Raw genomic sequence first — 18,295 nt, 5'->3', positions numbered from 1 at the left:
GAGATAGTGTAGTAACACTCACGCGGCCGTTACCCCCTGTTCCCAACCTTTTTTTATTATTTCCTTTAACTTTCTAGTTTCTTTTTATTTGATTTTTTTACTCTCAATATATATTTTTCCCTTCTTTTGATTATAATTGGCCAAACCCAATTAAAATAAGTAAATAGGATGGATTCAGATTATATATAAAAAAAAAAACACAACTCACTGTCAGTTTTGCTAATGTGTGCTCGTTAACAAAGCAAGCCATGACATATTTACTGACCTGACCGCTCTAACCTGACATACAACAACACTTGACAAAGGAAGAGAAGAAAAAACAGGTACCATGCAGCAAAAGTTGGGGAGGGGCTACTACTTCGGTTCTTTCACAAACTTTATTCTCTAGTTATTCGTCTCCAAAAAAAGTACTCATCGAAGTCTCCATCTCCAACACCTTAATAATAACAAGTAGAAACAAGCTTCGAATTTTCTCATAAGCGAGCAACATAGGAGTTTGATTGTGTGACGTATCTCACCCACCGATATGGGTTGTAGGAGGGTGACTTCTTTGCTATCTGTAGATATCTTACCTGCTCAAGAAGAACAATGACACGAGTAAGGAAACCCAAGGATCAGAACTTTATTGCTAATAACTTTTAGCTCAAAATCAAGAAGTGGCACTCATGAGATTGTTTGAATCACATTAAAGGAACAGAATCACAGAAATTAAGTAAAAACAGCATAGAAGGAATTATCCTAGAATGAATTGAAAGATAAACCATCCAAGTCTTTTCTTGTCAGTCGGATCATTATGGAGCAAAGTCAAACAAAAAAGAGTCCATAAATTATTGCACAAATTCCCTAGGATAAGCGTAACGGCCAAGATGGACATCTATCATACATTTGGTTGAAGCTTGTCATATGAACAGTGTGACCTAATTATTATGTAAGTTACTGTTCTGTCCTATTTTGCAACAAAATATAGCTACTAGCTAATACACTCTCATGCTGAACTCTATGTTTGAAAATCAAAGTAAATTCAATGCCAAAGATGTATATAGTCACTTTGCCAAGGGGTCAAACTATTAACAAGCACAGAAATTCTCACACTTTATAAATAATGAAATCACAAACAAGAATTAAAAGTTAATCAGTTATTCAAAATCATGTTAGTTGCAGCCGATCCCAAAGAGTTGGGCCCTGATCGCTTATTGTTGTTAATAGCCCGCTTCTAGTAAATCTCTAAAATGCTGTAAGTGCTCCAATTCATTTGCCTTTCTGATAAATAATGAACTATGTAGTCAACGTAAATCTACACCCACAAACATAACAACAAAGAACTATGTAGTCAACCTAAATCTACACCCACTAAGAAATGCTGTAAGTGCTCCAATTCCTTTGCCTTTCTGATAAATAATCAATGTAATGTCCATTGAACTGACTACATTCTTAATAGCCCGCTTCTAGTAAATCTCTAAAATGCTACTTCCGCTTACCATACAGGCATAACAATCACTTCCACTCCTTTTGGAACACAATTTTTCCCCGTCTTGGCCAAGCAGACCATGTACCCAATGACGCAACAGAAAAAAAAAAGTCTTAATGGGAAACTACTATTAAATCTAAATTGTGCAGATAGATATCTTCAGTCCCTTTGATCTTTAGCAATTATAAGTCCACGACCTCAAACATAAAATGGTGATAGAATCAGGGTTGGATTAGACAATAGAGTTTTCACTATAATAATTTTTGCCACAAAGTCAGAGCACCTGAACTGTCCACTTGCTTCCAAATATACTGACAAATGTCCAAAATGTGCACATAACATTTATTACATCAGAGTTTGCCCCAAGCTTCCAGCGTAGATCCATGTTCATATATACACAATTAATATGCTTCGACATTATCACCATCTTAAGATTATAATATACTAGTAAACCAAACTGAGAACTACCAGAAAGACTAAATAGCCAAATTACCCACAATAACCAGCAAAAAAATCATTTAAGATTAATAAAAAAGAGCATTACTCGGTTCTTGCATATCTAATGACAATTATTTGCCCCCATTTTAAGCATCCATTAACCATCAATGAGATACTTGACAGCTAAGAAGTATCGGAATTTATGTCTCTTTCTCAGCTAATTCAAGTAACCTAACCTGGTGGATGAAAAGGACATGCTAACAAGTAAAAAAAGTTATCGCCTCACCTGAAACTTTGATGCATTGTACATTGGTATGGTAAAGTTCATGTTTACAGGTCCAGCTTCTCTGGCGATGTTTCCTGGAAAACAAGAACTTTTAACAAACAGGATAGAAATTTTTATCAATGAAGAAATAAGCAGAAATGTTACTACCATGTGATTCCTGTGAAAATGTGAGCTTTGCACGCAGTGTGTGTTCAGACCCACCCACAATCTGAAGAACTTTCATTTGTAAGACCAAATGTGAACAGACAACTCAAAGAGCTATAATACAATATATAAATATTTATCTTATGACCAAGGTTTAGTGGAAAATATGACTAGTTAATACTTGGAACATGAATAGTCTAAAAAAACATACCATTTTTCCATGAAGACCCAGATATTGATAACAATATGTTAAAAATTTGAACAAAGAAAGTAAAAAAAAAAACAATAAAAGGAAAAAGAAATAGATGAAAATCCTGCCTTCTTTAGACACCATTCAAGTCTTTTAGCTCCTTCCTTAAAATCAGCCGTCTGTCCGACTGCACCAGATTCTAACTCAAAACTAACCCTGTACATCATTGTCCAATATCTTTATCAGCAACAGTTACCAGTCATCACTACTTTTGGCCATTAATTACCAAAAATATATATTCAGAACCACAATTGTATCACACAGTAAATTATGATACGATTTAGAAAAAAAATCAATAAAAGAAGACTTCACCAAGGTCATGCTTCATATGTGATTAGTTTCATAATTAGAATTGTGACACACATTCGTTACTCGTTAGTATATAAGATATGATCAGCTTTCCATGCTTTATGCAACAAAAAGAAAGGTTCTAGAAACTTAACGGAATAAGTCTTTTAGAAATAACGATATTGCATTTATGAACTACTTACCAACCTTGTAGAATTATCAACAAATACTATTAAAAAAACATTATGCATATAGGCCATCTTAATCTAGTAGTGGAAACACGAAAAGTCGAAGAAAGACGAGGACTGTCTCTTAAAGTAGAATACACAAGATACACTGAAACAATAAGAAGATACTTGTAGAGGTCACCAGTAACTGAAGGAATAACTTCAAAAGAACATCATCAAGCAAGACAAGTGAAGCACATGCAATAGCCCGTAGAAGGGAATGTGGTTACAGATCCAATGAATCTGATCAATCACCCAACAGTATAGCATAGATCGTTCAGTGAATTTAAATGTTCACATATCTTTCAAATATCTCACCTAAACAGAACCCTCAGTAGAACTCATTTATGTTATTACTCAATTTAATTAGCAAGAAGTGCTTTAAGAGAATAATAAGGTCCAGGGCCAAACGCATGAACACATGATTGGTCGGAAACAAACCATAAGAAACTAAAAGGATGAAGATTCCTGATAACGAATTGATAAAAAAGACAAACAACACTAAATACAGCATACCTTGAGAAAATTATCCTATTAAAGTGGTGATAGATCTTCTGAAGGACAAATTCAACTAAGAGAATTCTTCACAACTGGAAGATGCTTGTACAGTGGAAAAAAAAATGAAATACACCATTTTTTTACTGGTCAATTCAGAAGGGAGAGTTTTTAACTGCAGGTATAAATTGGCGGACATGGCTTTTAGTCAGTTAGATACATTCATAACAATCACAGCCTTTACATGTTTTTAAAATATCTAATTACCTATTTAAAACCATGATTAATGCATGAGTGAGCACATGTGACCCTGGAAAAAAAATTGCAACGGTAATCACAAAGGTGGAGAGCATCAGCAGAAGAATCCAAAAAATCCAGAATAGTTCACATATCATAACCGTGAATGAAGAAGCGGATATCCTAGATTAGCAATGATTAATTGTCAATACAAATGATAGCAATAATGAAATTACATAGTTCAAATGGATGAAGTTATAGATTCCTACAAACGGTTACCAGTGAGTTGACTGTAGGAAACATAACAGTGAGAAGTGAACAAGAGATGTAAAGACAAGGAACAAAATCACCTCGCTGTATGAGTTGGGACTGGCATTTGAATTGTGATTGTGTTAGCAGTAACACTTGCCGAAAAATCAGCACGTACTTTTATAATAACCTCAGCCTGTTAAGCATAAGAATATATATTGTCTGATATTGCTGATCGTAAACAGAATTCAGAGACAACATCTCTAAGGATTAAGGAAGCATCATGTTATAGTTAAAAGATCCTGATAAGCATGACCATACCTTTAGTTGTCCTGCTTCTTCAATCAATGCATTGACACGGAAAGGAGGCTTGAACTCCTGAGTCATGCGGTAGTTCATTACAGCAAATTCTCCATCTGGAGGTATCTATCATCAAAAAGAACAATAAGTACCTTGATATTGTTTTTGCAATATATGTTCTAATTGACAAGTATAGGTTTTTATTAGCATTTGAATATGTATACACAAAGCAATACACGCACCAATGTCAAAGTTCTGTCGACATCAAAGCTGTCTAGGCGAACTGATTCATGGAAGTTACAATCATCGAGTATTACAGCCCCTCCTGATGAACTTCTATAATCTGAAACATAATCAATCTTGTAGAACTTACATATTACAAGTTCACAATACATGACTTTAAACTACAGTAACAAAGTTTACTGAACTATAAAAGATACACAGTTCTTCCCATGTAAGTGAGCCAAATAATTCTCTAGATAATTTTTCTAAAACCAAATAGAACAAGATTAATATAAGAATAAATTCATAAAGTACAAAAATCTATCATTTATGAATAAGTCGAATAAATTCTGCAATCTGCAGTACGGATGCAAAGCTCGTTATGCATTTTTGCCTGTCTTAGTGATGCTTTGTTTCCCAACAATTTGTCCATTAATTCTCCCCAACTCTTACTTTTAAGTAACAACAAAAGCATATAAATTACTTAGAACTATTTATGCACTATTTCATCAATAGTTCTCCCCACTTTTTCACTTTTTTTCAAATTCGAGTTTCAGCACCACATGATTTATCCTTGAAAATTGAAATTATGTCTTTAATTCCACATATGTAACTATGCGACAATGCACTGACCGCCCTGAGAATTCCGTCTCAGATGATCATTATAATCTTTACTGTGGTGGCTCCTTTGGCCCTGCTACTTCTCTTGCAGGGACCGGCAACCTTCTCACAGACACATGGGATAACAGAATGGTGGTCTGTAACTATTTTGGATGGCCTCAAGACAGCACACCAAGAATAACCTACCTGTATTAGAGTCTTCGCTGACTCCAAAAGCTTAGTCAACATGCTTTTGAATCGCAAAAGCATTCCTTGGCAACTTCTGCCCCTTTGCCATGACACCCTTCATCTAGTCAAAGCTGTCCAAGTCCTACAATGGTCTCACATCAATAGAAACAGCAAAACTTTTGTGCACAATCTTGCTAACTTTGGCAGACAGACCACTTCTGTTTTTGGAGAGGTGACCGACGTCCTACTGAATGGGAATATCTCAGATAGACATGCCAATTAAAGAAATAAGAAAACCCAATGAAAACTTATGGAGTAGCACATCAAGATCAATGTAGGGCTCATGAAATCATTTTGTTCCAATACAGTTTGTGCATCACATTTAACAGAAATCTGAGCCAATCATCAGAAATAGCTCGTAAGCTATAGCCAATGGCTTTAGTTAACAAGTATGATGACCAAAATAGCCTGTTTTCCATAAATCTTAACAGACATGGAGGTGTCTAGTAGTCATAATGCAAAAGACTCTAAAATTAACTTGCAGAAGATCAAAATCTAGAGACAGATATCTATTTGGATGTAGACTGCACGAGCACAATAATAAAGGTAAAACGAAACAGTAATAGAAACATAAAATTCAGATAAGTACAAAGCAACAACATAATCAGCAACTAGGAGAGGTGATACAATTAGAATACACTATATTTGTTCTTACCATAAACAGAAGCACTGCCTCTACCAATGCTCAAGTCCTCATTGAGCGCGAGACGAATTTCTGGATTTCCAGTTAGGTAGCTTTTCATCTGAATGGTGCCATCGATCTCTGATGTGAGTATATAACCCTGTTCCATTACAATATCTATTGTCAAAATGGTATAACATTAGGACAAAATCAAATCATCACCATTAGGACAGAGCTTTCACATTAAAAGGGATTATAAACTGAATTTGGATGACAGTTGTGTGAATTCGTAACTGCACAAACTTTGATAATAATGCTCGATTTAGCTTGCTATAAAACCATAAGCAGACAAGGAAGAAAACCATCTATGTCAGGCAAATCAGCAGAATACAACTAAACGAGAAGTTTCTTATGGTACTGCAACAAAACATGAATTTGATAGAGAACTTATCTAATTTAACCATCAAAATCTGGCTTCAATTTATTTAATATGGATAAGTAAAAACACACTGTACAATGTATATATTTTGTCACATGAACAGGTCTACATGGGCATGAGTGATAATCTACTAAACACAAATAAGTTCTGACAGCAGCCACTTAATGTTACTGGACAAAAGACAAATTTACTCACACTTGAGCTGAATGTCACACTTATTTTTTCAATAATGTCAACAAATATTTCCTCCCTCTTCCTACCACCAGGTTCTGTAGATACAACAGATTTGGTAACAGCTGTACCAGGCATCCTTTTAGTGCCTTGCTGCAAGCATGCAAATACTAACAGTTAACTAAAAGCCTGAAACACAAACCAAGTAGACGAAGAAATGTATTCTAAAAACAGAACAGAATCCAGGAATACAAGAGATTCTCCAGATGCAGTGAATAATGTAAAGATAAATAAATGGTACCATAAACATTGATGCAGGACCAAGAGGAGGCAAACGTGCAACATCAACCTCAATCGGTTCATTGAATATATATGACTTCAAAACCTCTGTAGAGGTTGTTTGTGGATAACCAAAGTCCTAAAAATAGGATTACAAATGGAACAGATATCATCAACTGTAAAAAGCTTCAGTCCAATTAACACGGACAAGATATATAACCATAACATGATAAAGAATAGTTGTACCATAGCAGCAAATTGTGCCCTGATAAATCATGAAGTAAATAAAGAAACATTTGACTATTTGTAACATAGTAAACAAACACTTACAATAACTTCATCAAGTAATTCATAAACAAGCACGAAATTTTTTCGTAACGAGTCTTCATTAAGAACACCAAGATAATCTTTTATGACACGTGCAATTCTCTGCAAGAGCTCCAGAACAAGAGATGGTGAAATATTAACCCTTGTCGTTGCCACAAAGAACAACCCAGCAACCTTCACATGAATGTAGTTGACACCATCCACATTCTGGTCAGAAAAAAAACCAAAAGAAACAAGAAGGCTTAGTGACTGGTAGATGCATCAACACAAATTTCTCATATGATACCAGAAAATAGATTTAGCAAAATCTATCAAAGATATTGTCTAATGGAATAAAAATTTGATAATGATTGCACCATCAAAGACAACAGTGAGTGCTTGACAGCAAATCAAGTTGAAGAAAATGGCCTAACAGTAGCCCAATAAAACAGTATAAGCTTCATCTAATATTCTTTTCTAAGGGGTCAAATGTTTAATTTTTGTGACTTAAGTAAAGGAGATTAATCATTTGGCCTAAAAGGAAAAGACAAAAAGAAGCACTATATCATTTAACCCCCAACCAGAAGATATATCTTTATGGTACTTTTCCAAAATCTTTCATGTAGATAGATAAATAAACCTCCTCTTGTGCAACAACAATTTAGCTAGACACTCCACCTTGTCAGCAACAAACTCAGAGCTTGAGCAGCTAATGTCACTGACATTGGCATACTCACAAAGCACTAATGTTCATAACTTACTAACTCCAACAATAAGATCTTTCAAAGACAATGATATAGCTGGAACAACGACCATGTCAAGAAGTGCTTCAGTGCTTCAGATAAGTCCAGTTATATATTAGGAGAATATAATCACTATATAAGTACTATGACCAGTCTCTTCTATATGTGATCGGCATGTGTCATTATTAGTCAATGAGAAACCAGTCTATGATAAACCTTCCATCTCTGTTAAATTTGACCATCAAAAAAATTATCATCCAAGATGTGTTATATCTCAATTGCCTCATTAACAGGACAGATCAGCATTTTACCATTTTACCATTTTCTGTGGTATGGAGTATGGACCACAGATCAGCATTTTACCATTTTCTTATGCATGCTTCAGAGTTCAGACTAAAATTTTCCTTCTTTTCTTGTTTTAATAGTTTATGCATATGCCTTTGCAAATATTTATAATGATAGCATGCAAGCAATTTTGGTCAATAGAAAAACAAGTGGTTGAAACTTGGGAGCATCTTCTTGTTCTTTCCTTGGAAGAGATACATGTCTATCTATGATAATCTCTATATTTTCAATAGAATAGTTGGTTCAATCCATCACAGTTCTCAAAGAATGTAAAGGAGCAGGTCCAAAAGAATTTTCTACCTACTATTAGCCTTAAGACGATGAGGCCACTTGCCTCTTTAAACTATTCAGAAAAAAAATTATCCTTGTTACTACAATTCAAGTGGAACAAATCATGGTATCATTGATCGTATCTGTACCAACTATTTGATTTTCAACAGTACTAATAAAAGCCACATCTATTTCAATAGCATGAAAAGCAAAGTTAAAAGAATCTTGAAAATGACAACAGTAATTACACCAAAAATTTAAAAGTTCATATCAGAGATATAATGCACAATTTTGTTTAGTTGTTTGAACAAGATAATGGGCATGGATGTAACAGCAACTGATTTTCATCATCTAAGACTTGAGAGGAGAGAAAAAGGCTGCTACAGAATTAGATAAGGTTCCCACTAATAGCTAACTAAAAAAATACATTTTAAAGAACAGACTTAAGATATCTATACATGTGGAGATCCTCAAGATAGTTTTAAGTATGTTGATACAAGAATTGAATTGATCCTGAATGCTAATTTATGTCTTTGCGATATTTAGAAAGACAAATGATGCTACACTAGCTTTGCATATGCAAATACCTACAAAGACAGGAGGCGCCTCCTCTTCTTCATCCTCTTTCCAGAACTTTACTTTGCGGAAGAATATTTCAGCACTTCCTTTTGGCACTTCACCACGATCTAGACCAATTAATCAGGAAAAAATAAACTCAATGTTTTTAACTGGAAACAAATGAGACAGCCTACCCACTAGAAACTTGAACATAAATCCACTATTCAAAGCTCAGTAAAAAAAAGCTTAATCTTATTAAGCATTACAAACATAAAGAGGAACTGGAAAAATAATTGTCAGGGCACTTAGTATAAAAGGCTTTACTATCAACTGATTCAACTAACAATTGGTAAGAGTAGTTTAGCTATCTTAATATTTATGGGGAAATAGCATATTCCCATGGTATGAGCTCAGAGCCCTCAAAATTGAACTAATAGAAGTACCCTGGATGACCGATTCTAATGGCATCATTGATCTGAATTTCAACATTCTTCTACTTTTGGCAGATTACAGATTCTCTTATAAGTTATAACTGAAATGAGACACATGTAAAGCTCATCTCTAAAAGGAGCTGAGTATATGACCGTATTGTCACGACCTTAGCTGGAATTGCCTAAGGCGTGAGGCACCCTTGCGGCCAAAGACGCGAACTTAGCTTGCGTTGCCTAAGTCGCGAGTTACCCTTGAGGCAAAGACGCAAACTTAGCTTGCGTTGCCTAAGTCACGCTTCGCCCTTGCGATCTTGCTCCGCAAGGATCAGCCCACTTTGTAACCTCTCGCAGGTCCCTAAGGACCTGTAAAAGAGAAAGAAGCTAGTTCGAAAGAACGAGCAACGGACAAGTCCCGAAGTCTCGCGAAAAGGGAAGCTTTACAAGCAATTCGACGAACACCCTGTGTGCACAAGAGAAAAGAGGGAGAAGGAGAAAAACAAGGCTTTCAAGGATGAACGAACAGCTGCAAGCCCACAAACAGCCGCTCACCTGGTCCCGAGCGCGAAGACAAGTTCCCGTAAGGGTCACGTGCGAACTTGCGAAAGAGAGTTCAACGCCCGGTATATAACCGAAGCCCCATCCAGCCATGTGCCACCCGGGGGTTCCTGGGGTCTGAGCTGGCTGACGTTTTGTGAGCGGAGGCAGTTCTCCGCTCACCTCCCGCGGCACGCGAAAACGGAGCTGTTTTGGGCTGTTTTGGGGCTGTTTTGCTCGGTTCGGTGAGCGATCGCTTTGCAACGCTGCAGCTTGTTCGAACTTACATATTTACAAGCAAAATGACCCAAAACTAAGAGAAAACATGTTGTCAAGCAGCTGTACATGCAGGTGCGAGCGATGAACGGTTCGTTGAACAGAGTTGTTGCGGGTGCACGACGACCGTTCGTGACATTCTCCCCCACTTAAACTGTCGACGCCCTCGTCGACGCTTGTTGGTAGTTGTTGATGACTTCCTCTTCATGTCGCAGGGCGTCTTCAGGCTCCCAACTGGCTTCAGTTCGGGGAAACTTTCGCCACTTCACCAAGTACTCTGTCTGCTCCGCTCCGTTGGGTAGCTTCATCTTGCGATCCGCCAAAATGGTTTCCACTCGCTTCTCGTAGGAGGTCGTGATGGGAGGTAGCCGAGTTGGAACACTTCTGGAAGCATCTTGCGGATCCGAGTGGTAGGCTTTTAGATTGCTGGCGTGAAGAACGTTGTGAATTTTGAACCACGCCGGCAGCTGCAACTTGTAAGATACATTGCCTACCCTGCTGATAATTGGGAAGGGCCCTTCATACTTACGCACCAATCCTTTGTGGACTCTCTTCCTGAAGAATTGGAGTGATGCTGGTTGGAGCTTTACCAACACCAAATCGCCAACTTTGAACTCCTGTGGTCGCCTTCCCAAGTCTGCCCACTTCTTCATCCGTTTTGCCGCCTTCTCCAAGTAAACCCGCGCAATATCTGAATTTCGATGCCACTCCTTTGCGAAATGATAGGCTGATGGACTGCTCCCAGTATACCCAATTGCCATGGAGTGCGGAGTCGACGGTTGTTGTCCTGTGATAATCTCGAAGGGGCTCTTGTTGGATGCAGAGCTCCGCTGCAAGTTGTAGGAGAATTGGGCAATGTCCAACAGCTTCACCCAATCTCGTTGATTGGCACTCACGTAGTGCCGAAGATATTGCTCCAAGAGCGAATTTATTCTTTCAGTCTGGCCATCCGTCTGGGGGTGGAGGCTTGTAGAGAAGTATAACTTTGACCCCAACAATTTGAATAGCTCGGTCCAGAATCGTCCCAGGAACCGAGCGTCTCGATCACTAATGATATTGTGCGGGACTCCCCAATACTTCACTACATTCTTCATCATCAGTCTGGCCGCCTCTTCTGCTAAACAGTGTAGGGGAGCAGCAATGAAAGTTGCATACTTTGAAAACCGATCGACCACCACGAGTATCGATCCGAGTCCCCCTACAGGTGGCAAGCTTGATATGAAGTCTAAGGAAATGCTCTCCCACGGCCTTTCTGGTACGGGCAACGGCTCCAAAAGCCCCACCGGCTTCCGTTGCTCCACCTTGTCTTGTTGGCAAGTAAGGCATGTTCGAACGTATTCCTCCACATCAATCCCCATCTTCGGCCAGTAGAAGGCCCTCTCCACGAGAGCCAACGTTCTGTGAATGCCCGGGTGTCCAGCCCAAAGGGAATCGTGACACTCTTTTAAGAGTTCACGCCTTAAATTGTCCACTCGGGGAACATAGACCCTATTCCCTTTCGTGTAAACAAGTCCCTCCTGGACCTAAAATCGTCGTGCCTTGCCTTCTTTGATGAGCTGCATCAGGATAACTGCCTGGGGATCACTATACAGTCCATCCTTGATTCGGGAGAGGAAGTTGGAGTGCAACTGACTTGCTTGGCCTTTGCCCTCCAGTTGTGCAGCATTCACGCATTCCACCTTCCGACTCAGCGCATCGACCACGACATTCGCCTTCCCAGGCTTGTACTCCATCGCCATATCAAATTCAGCCAGGAAGTCCTGCCACCGTGCCTGCTTTGGGGAGAGCTTCTTCTAAGTTTGGAAATAGCTCAGGGCGATGTTGTCTGTCCTCAGCACAAATCGCGACCCGAGGAGGTAGTGTCGCCAAACTCGCAGACAGTGGATCACTGCTGTCATCTCTTTCTCATGCACTGGATACCGCCTCTCGGTCTCGTTGAGTTTGCGGCTCTCGTAGGCCACCGGATGACCTTCCTGCATGAGTACTCTCCCCCAATAGCGAAGTCCGAAGCATCTGTATGGACTTCAAAGGGCTCTCCATAGTTTGGCAATTTGAGCACTGGTTCTTCTAGAACAGCAGCCTTCAGATCTTGGAATGCTCTCTCACATTTGTCAAACCACTTCCAAGGCTGCTCCTTCTTCAGCAACTCCGTCAGTGGGGTTGCCCGCTTCGAATATCCCGCAATGAAGCGTCGATAGTAGTTGACGAAACCAAGGAAGGATCTCAACTCTGGTACCTTCTTTGCAGTTTGCCATTCCGCAACTACTTGCACCTTCGACTTGTCCATCCGAATGGAGCCATCACCGATTCGATGCCCCAAGAATAGGATTTCAGTTTGAGCAAAGTAGCATTTCTCCCTTTTCACGAACAAAGTGTTCTCCCTGAGAACCTTGAAAATCGTCTGAAGGTGCTTGACATGCTCCTCGAGCGTTTGGCTGTAGACGACGATATCGTCCAAGTAGACGACCACGAACTTATCCAAATACTCCTTGAATAGCTGGTTCATGAGAGTACAGAATGTGGCCGGAGCGTTGGTTAAGCCGAAAGGCATCACCAAGAACTCAAACGCTCCATATCTGGTCACACAGGTAGTCTTTGCTTCATCGCCTTCAGCAATGCGCACCTGCCAATACCCCGACCGAAGGTCGAGTTTTGAGAAATACTTTGCCTTGCCCAATTGATCGAACAAGTCCGCAATGAGCGGGATGGGATACTTGTTCTTCACAGTCACTTTGTTGAGGGCTCGGTAGTCGACGCATAATCGGAGGCTCCCATCTTGTTTCTTCTGGAAAAGAACTGGAGCTCCGAAAGGTGCTTTAGAGCTGCGGATGAGACCACCGCTTAGCAGTTCACCCAACTGCTTTCTGAGTTCTGCCAACTCTGGCGGAGGCATGCGGTAGGGTGGTCTTGCTGGAGGCTTTACTCCTGGCTCCAGCTCGATACTGTGATCCACGCCTCTGCGTGGTGGAAGAGTCTTTGGCAACTCGGGTGGCATGACGTCTTTGAACTCTTTCAGGACGTTCTGTCACAGCTTTAGCTGGTTTTGCCTAAGGCGTGCGGCACCCTCGCGCGTCCGTCCGCAAAGGTCAGCCTCCCCGAAGCCTCCCATTGTCCCTTAGGACCAACAAAAGAGAGAACGGGTTAAAGAGAACGCCTCAATCGGGATCCACAAGCAAACATGTCCGAAAAACACTTCATAGACAATGCAAGTTACAAACAGACTTTACAAGCTCTGAATAGTTGCACAACAAAGGGTAAAATGGTCCATTACAGACCGAAAAGCTCTCGCACGTGTCCACATGACACAACCTTTATTTACAAGCCTAAAGAGGCCACCAACCCAACTAAAATGGGACTTATAAGCCTTCGGCCGCCCCTCTACCTGCTGTACAAGGCATGAACATGCCAAAAGACAACGGACAGACATAAGCATTACATCCAACATCTTGTTTAGAAGTTTGTCCGTTACAGTTCGCCACCACAGCAGGTTCTTGAATGGCCTCCTCGTTGAGTGGCTCTAACTTCATAGCAGCCACGAATGTCAGTTCGCCTTTTCGCACCCCTTTCTTCAATTGTAATGCCGAAATGTGTTGGGGCTCCTTGGTTCCTCTCCGAGAGACGGGAACCACGCAGGGGTCATCGCCTCCCATCATACATAGGGAGTTCAAGAACGGCATCGGCACCAACTTCGCCGCGTGCATAAACTCCATTCCAAGAATTACTTGGAAGTCGTCCAGTGGCACGGCCATCATGTTGGTGTTTCCGCTCCAAGTCCCGATTTTGATGGGAACTCCCTTCGCCAACCCGGAGATTCGCTTGGCCTCCGAGTTCACTGCTTTCATTCGGCTTGGGCTCTTCTCCAAGATCAACCCAAGTCGTTGTGCTTCACGATCGGCTATGAAGTTGTGGGTAGCGCCCGTATCCACCATTGCACGGGTCGTTTGGCCATTCAGCTTGATGTCTACATACATCAACTCACTACTTCTTGCTTTCTGTTGCTTTGTCTTGTTGTTCTCCCCCACTTGACCTCGCATAGCGTTCAACAGATGCATTGCTCCCATTCGGGGTCCTTGCGACTCCTCATCGTCGCTGCTGGATTCTAAACTGCTCGAACTAAGAGCAACAGCTTTGCCCTTGTCCGATCGGGGAGGGTGGATGGAAGCCATCAAAGCATTGAGTGCCTATTTCTGTGGGCACTCCCTTACCATGTGCGGTCCTCCGCACAAGAAGCATCCTCCAGGTTTTGAGGCCTTGCCTTTTTGGTTCGACCCTTTGTGGGAGCTCTTCTTCTTTTGTTCGCCCTTGAGCTCCTTCCCTCGAGAATGTTTTAGAGGGCGATTGTTTGAAGATTGTTTCCTTCTCGCTGGGTCTTCCGAGGAAACAAAGTCGGTGAGCCTTTCTGCAGCAGCAATTGCCCCGACTACATCGGTAACATTCCTTCGATTTAGCTCCTGCTGAGCCCATGGTTTCAAACCATCGAGGAAGCTGAACAACTTGTCCTTCTCGGACATGTCCTGTATGTCCAGCATTAGTGCAGAAAACTGTTTCACATAGTCTCGGATGGTGGTGCTTTGGCGGAGTTGTCTCAACTTCCTTCTTGCGACGAACTCTGTGTTCTCCGGAAGGAACTGAGTTCTCAACTCCCGCTTCAAGTCCTCCCATGTGTCGACTCGACACCGACCTTGTCGGATCTCTTCCCAACGAGTTCGCCACCAAAGTTTCGCATCTCCGTTCAGATACATCGTTGCTATAGAAACTTTGGTATCTTCAGAATCGGGCCTCGTAGCTCGGAAGTATTGCTCCATGTCGAACAAAAAGTTCTCGAGCTCCTTGGCATCTCTGGCCCCTCCATATCCATGAGGCTCAGGTGCCCTCAAATTTTGTGGCGGTGCCGCGCGGGTGTTGCCTCCTCCCGCATTTAGTGTTCTTGTAAGCATGGCCACCTTTGTAGTGAGTTCCGTCACAACATCTTGTAAGTGTTGCACGAAGTCTTTGGTGTCATCAGACAGTCGATCGACTAGGGCCTCAACCTTGTCGATCCTAGACTCCGCTTCCTCTTGCGAGCTCTCTACCCCAACAAGTCTTTGTTGGTCTTGGTAGAGTTCCTCCATGCTCGCTTCCAGAACATCCAGGCGGGTCTCCGCCGTCGTGAGTCTCTCCTTATGACTCTTTTTCCCAGTTAGCGCACCAGATTGCGCTTCCTCAGCTCGCGGAGAGTTGCCAACTTCTCGCTCGTCTTGTTCGCTGCCACGCTCCTCTTGAGCGGCTCCAACAACATGCGAGCGAGTGTGCACATGCAGCCCACCTGCTGCTGCTTGGGGCAAGGGTCCGGCTTGCCCCGTCTTGCTTGATTCGCCACGATGCTTTACCATGGCGAAGTTGCGAAGTTCGTTCGCTGTTCGATCGAAGAGCTTGCCCGCTCTGATACCACAATGTAACGACCTTAGCTGGAATTGCCTAAGGCGTGAGGCACCCTTGCGGCCAAAGACGCGAACTTAGCTTGCGTTGCCTAAGTCGCGAGTTACCCTTGAGGCAAAGACGCGAACTTAGCTTGCGTTGCCTAAGTCGCGCTTCGCCCTTGCGATCTTGCTCCGCAAGGATCAGCCCACTTTGTAACCTCTCGCAGGTCCCTAAGGACCTGTAAAAGAGAAAGAAGTTAGTTCGAAAGAACGAGCAACGGACAAGTCCCGAAGTCTCGCGAAAAGGGAAGCTTTACAAGCAATTCGACGAACACCCTGTGTGCACAAGAGAAAAGAGGGAGAAGGAGAAAAACAAGGCTTTCAAGGATGAACGAACAGCTGCAAGCCCACAAACAGCCGCTCACCTGGTCCCGAGCGCGAAGACAAGTTCCCGTAAGGGTCACGTGCGAACTTGCGAAAGAGAGTTCAACGCCCGGTATATAACCGAAGCCCCATCCAGCCATGTGCCACTCGGGGGGTTCCTGGGGTCTGAGCTGGCTGACGTTTTGTGAGCGGAGGCAGTTCTCCGCTCACCTCCCGCGGCACGCGAAAACGGAGCTGTTTTGGGCTGTTTTGGGGCTGTTTTGCTCGGTTCGGTGAGCGATCGCTTTGCAACGCTGCAGCTTGTTCGAACTTACATATTTACAAGCAAAATGACCCAAAACTAAGAGAAAACATGTTGTCAAGCAGCTGTACATGCAGGTGCGAGCGACGAACGGTTCGTTGAACAGAGTTGTTGCGGGTGCGCGACGACCGTTCGTGACAGTATGGTACTAATTTGAACATGTACCTACCAAACATGTCTAACAGCATATTTTCATAAGAATAAAAATCAACCTAGAAAATCTTAAGCAAACAAAGCAAGACGAACAAAGCAAATTGAAGTATCAGGAATCTAATGAAGCTTGAATGTGATCTACAAATCTATAGTTATCTAGAGTTCTAGACAATATAAATAAATTATGTCAAGCTCCTTTATCAATACCTTCTGCTTTATAACTATAAACATCAAATAATATTTGGAAACAAATGACCAAAAACCAGGTTTACATAACCTTTTTAATACTAATGGAATCTATCTTTTAGGCTGCAACCCATATAACCGAGTTGGTACTGAATAACCACATTGTTTCAAACTGAACAATTTTGGCTGCACAAAAGACACAAACTTCCACGTTTCGCTTACTTCAATTGGTTATCCCCAAACCTCCCACTTACAAGGTTAATCTTAATTTTAACTACCAGTAAAACAGTTTGTCAATTAGGAGCAAATTCAAGTAGATGAACGAAGAAAATATACGTGTAAGTCCAAAAATACGAACTCCTGTGGTGATTTCACTATTCCATAAAGTAGACACCACGGTTTCCTTAATATAACTCAGGCTTTAAACGAACAGTCAGAGCCAGAAAGGATTACGAGTAGGGTATTCAATAAAACAGAAACGTTCAGAAATATAATGAACTATTCACGAAATTCTTATAACTAGGAAGATTAAAAGGACACGAGCATATGACCAAAATGGAGATTTGGTGTAAACATTAAGAACCATAATCTCAACACCATGGCTCCAGATAATTCCATAAGAAAAATAGTGCAAATATGCACCGGGGAGACGGATCCGGCCGAGCCTAGGTCCAACGAATTCTGGACCGCAAGCCCTAGATCTGCAGGATCTCCAGATCTCAATCCCCTGGCAACGAACCAAAATTAAGGTTTCAATCGTACGACACAGCCATCCACAGATCTCAATGCTCTAGTGTGGAACTAAATATAGGGCGTGGTGTCGATCGAACGAAACGGCTGGGCCAGCGTTGAAATCGCGAGTGAATCAAGAAATGAAATTGGTGTTGTCGCCTGGCTGCGACAGCGCGAATAACCGAGACATCGAATCAGGATTTCAATCAAACGACACGGCCGTCCACGGGTCTCAATGCCGTGGCGACGAGCTCAATTTAGGGTTTCGATCGAACGAAAAAGGCGGGTCAGCGTTGAAATCGCGGGTGAATCAAGAAACAGAAGAGGAGAATAACAATGAGATATTACAGTCGCGGAAGACGATGTTGTCGCCTCGCTGCGACAGCACGAAGAACTGAGAGATCATCGCTTCTCGCCGGAATCCAGACGAAGAAAGAGTCGACGCGAGAAATTGAGATCAAGAGCTCTTTTTATTTATTGACGAAAAAACCACGCTCCCATCATAGCTATGAATAACGAACGGCGCAGATCGTGTACAAGATGATATCGTCGGTCGCGGTCCACCGTCACCTCAAATGAACGGCGACGATCAATCTTTCGTATCAAGATATCCTGGGAGAGGGATCAAGAATAAACAGATTGATCATCCAATCAAAATCATTTAGATCAGATCAAACGTGAACAGACAATTGATCACTTGATCTGTATGCATC

At 41.6% G+C, this 18,295-nt stretch overlaps 1 protein-coding gene across 1 annotated transcript; it reads right to left on the bottom strand.

Annotated features, from left to right (window-relative positions):
- Window positions 1-156: 156 nt before the first annotated feature.
- LOC103987441 (AP-4 complex subunit mu) lies at window positions 157-18,072 on the bottom strand. The gene is made up of 13 exons (XM_009405750.3): window positions 17,931-18,072; window positions 9,220-9,314; window positions 7,295-7,498; window positions 6,987-7,103; window positions 6,710-6,838; window positions 6,109-6,235; window positions 4,625-4,725; window positions 4,404-4,508; window positions 4,184-4,278; window positions 2,655-2,742; window positions 2,340-2,400; window positions 2,193-2,266; window positions 157-572 (listed from the first exon to the last, which is right to left on the bottom strand). Exons 1-13 carry the CDS (start codon window positions 17,986-17,988, stop codon window positions 474-476), a joined length of 1,353 nt encoding a protein of 450 aa, XP_009404025.1. The 5' UTR covers window positions 17,989-18,072; the 3' UTR covers window positions 157-473.
- Window positions 18,073-18,295: the final 223 nt, after the last annotated feature.

The sequence above is a fragment of the Musa acuminata genome, chromosome BXJ2-6, assembly GCF_036884655.1.
Source record: "Musa acuminata AAA Group cultivar baxijiao chromosome BXJ2-6, Cavendish_Baxijiao_AAA, whole genome shotgun sequence".
NCBI lineage: Eukaryota > Viridiplantae > Streptophyta > Magnoliopsida > Zingiberales > Musaceae > Musa > Musa acuminata.
The sequence above is the reverse complement of the archived record's forward strand: the minus strand, read 5'-3'. Positions and strand labels throughout refer to the sequence as shown.